The 2,415-nt window shown below is 64.0% G+C and overlaps 1 protein-coding gene across 1 annotated transcript in view; it reads right to left on the reverse strand.

Annotated features, from left to right (window-relative positions):
* PTCH1 (patched 1) overlaps positions 1-2,411 on the reverse strand; it is a 69,146-nt gene extending 66,735 nt beyond the window's left edge. Inside the window, exons 1-2 of the mRNA XM_014936772.1 lie at positions 2,211-2,411; positions 328-520 (exon numbers count right to left, since the gene is read on the reverse strand). Of these exons, the coding sequence (XP_014792258.1) occupies positions 328-520; positions 2,211-2,411 (394 nt within the window). The remainder of the gene's footprint in view (positions 1-327; positions 521-2,210) is intronic.
* Positions 2,412-2,415: the final 4 nt, after the last annotated feature.

Raw genomic sequence — 2,415 nt, forward strand, 5'->3', positions numbered from 1 at the left:
CCCCCCCCCCTCTTTTTCCTTTTTTTTTTTTTCTTTTCTTATTTTCCCCCCCCCCTTTTTTTTTTTTCCACCTCCAGACCGAGGCTCCCCCCCACTGTTGAAAGCTGTCCAAAAAACAAGACCACACACAGCCTCCCGCCCCCTCCCCCTGAGCCGCGGGCGCACGCACTCCCAAAATGGCGGAGGGGCGCCTCCCGCCAGTGCCGCTGCCCCCCGCCGCCCACGGGGACGCGGAGACCCGTTCCCCCACAGCCCCCTCGCACGGAGACGGCGGGCCGCAGGCCGGGGCGGCTAGCGGCCGCCTGGGCCCCGGAGCCCCCCTCCGACCTTCCACCCACAGCTCCTCCACGTTGGTCTCCAGGTTAGCTGCCCGTAATCCCACAGCGAACGCCCCAAATATGAGGAGGCCGACAACCAAAAACTTCCCGCAGTTTCTCTGAATGTAACAGCCCAGTCTGAACAACAGTCTCTGAAACTTCGCTCGCAGCCACAGCGGCGCTCTCCGGCCCGTCGCCTTCCCCTGCAAGGCAAGAAGATGTCAGTGGTGGAGGGGCCCGCCGCAGCCGGCCTGCGCGCCTCCTCGCCCAGGGGCAGGTGGGCAAAGCCCCCCTCCCCCCCGCCAGGCCACTCGTGCCCCTGGGGCCGCCTTCCCACCCACGCAGGGAGAGCCCTCCAAACCATCCCAAAAGCATACTGGTGCTCCTTGGGCCGCCTTCCCACACACAGCGTCCCTGGGAGTGAGGAGGGAGCACCCCTGAGCAGCTTAGGTGGGCATTCCCCCAGCAGGGCCCCCACCCCACGGCCCCACTGAGCAGCCACCCTCGGGCCTGTCAAGAAGTACTGGCTGGTGGCCGTCCTCGTCCCAGACCAACGTGTGGGCTGGGGGGGATGCCACGGCATCCCAGCCCTGCAGCCTGTCTGGTGCTGCCCACTAGGCTTCTCCTGTTGCCCAGGGCACCACCAGCAGCCCGGGCTGCAAAGCAGTCGTGGAGACAAGACCCACAGCACCAAGGCAGGAGTAACCACTTCCAATGAACCTCAACAACCACAAGAAAAAGCCCCTTTTCCTGCTCTCCTCAGACCTCCGGAGGGCTAGGGGGAAGGCGGGGGACACGAGGTGGCAACGGAAAGCTAGTCGGTAGCAGTTCGCTGCCGTCTCTCCCCCGTTCCCAGCTCCTAGCAGGGGTCTGGTGCTGAGGCAGGACCCACGTGGTGAGCAGTTCTGCAAGATCATAAGTGATTCATTTCCATAGAGTTTGGAGACGCTGTGTGATCTGAATGAGGAAGCAGAGCAGCCATCTGTAAGTTACGACAATATTTGTGAACGGAAGAGGGCAGCCACATGGATTTTTTTTTTCTCCTCCTCCTCCTCCTCCTTTCCCCCTTCTTTACAAAGCCTAGAAGTCTGCTCCCTGAAGTGAAACCATCCCTGCAGCAAGGCAGCTTTCCGAGGTTGTTTACTTTGAACATTTTTTTGGCCGGCCCGGAGATTGGCGGCCGGGGCTGTCCCTCCGCCCCGCACGGGCCGGGTTTGCGGGGCTCCCCGGCACCTCCAGCCCTTCCCCGCCAACAATACGGTAGCCCCGCCGCGGCACAGCTACGGTGGCAATTTGTTTACGGCCCTCGCTTCCCTTCCGATCGCCGGGGAAAGAAAACCGGCGAGGGCTTCCTCGCTCTGGGGAGACGGCGGGGACCCCCGCCCCCCACCCCCTCTCTCTCCGAGGGCGGTCGCCGTGCCGGCGGTTCGGCGGGGAACTTCACAAAAGCACAACTTCTGCCAAGAAAGCGGCCGCCCGCCTTCTCCCCCGTCTCCCGGGCGAGAGCGGGTGTTGCCGAGGGCGCTGCGAGGGGACGGAGAGGCGGAAAGGAAGCGGAGGGGGAGCGGGCCGGGGGTTGGGAGGCCGGCGGGGAGCCGCGGCTGTCTGCGGAGATTTAACGGAGGAGCGCTCCGCGGGGCTAGCGCACGGCGGGGCAGGCTGCTGTGAGAAGGGAGGGAAGGAGGGCACTGCTCTCCCGCACTGAAGAGTCACAGACGTCCCTCTTCTTTTTCCCAGCATTTTATTGGTGGCCGTTTCATTTCCATCTCCTCCTTCCACCCCCGCGAGAAAACACGCCACCTCCCTCCTCCCCCGCCGAAAAAAAACAGCGCTAGCGCTAAGCGCGTATCTCTGGAATAAAAAAAAAAAAAAAAGTGAGAAGATTGAATGCACCTTTGAGATCTGCTCCAAGGCGAAAGCCGCATCGCAGTAGCTTGGCCGCTGCAGATACTCCCGGTCGGGCGCCGCGGCGCGCCGATTCCCTCCGGTCCTGCGCCGCCTCCCGCCGCCGCTCCTCGCCGCCCGGCTGGGGTGGCCGCCGCCGCCCGCGCTGCTGCTGGTCTCCGGCTCCGACGCGTTACCGGCCGAGGCCATGTTG

Source organism: Calidris pugnax, unplaced genomic scaffold (genome assembly GCF_001431845.1).
Source record: "Calidris pugnax isolate Ruff unplaced genomic scaffold, ASM143184v1 scaffold2, whole genome shotgun sequence".
Taxonomy (NCBI): Eukaryota; Metazoa; Chordata; class Aves; order Charadriiformes; family Scolopacidae; genus Calidris; species Calidris pugnax.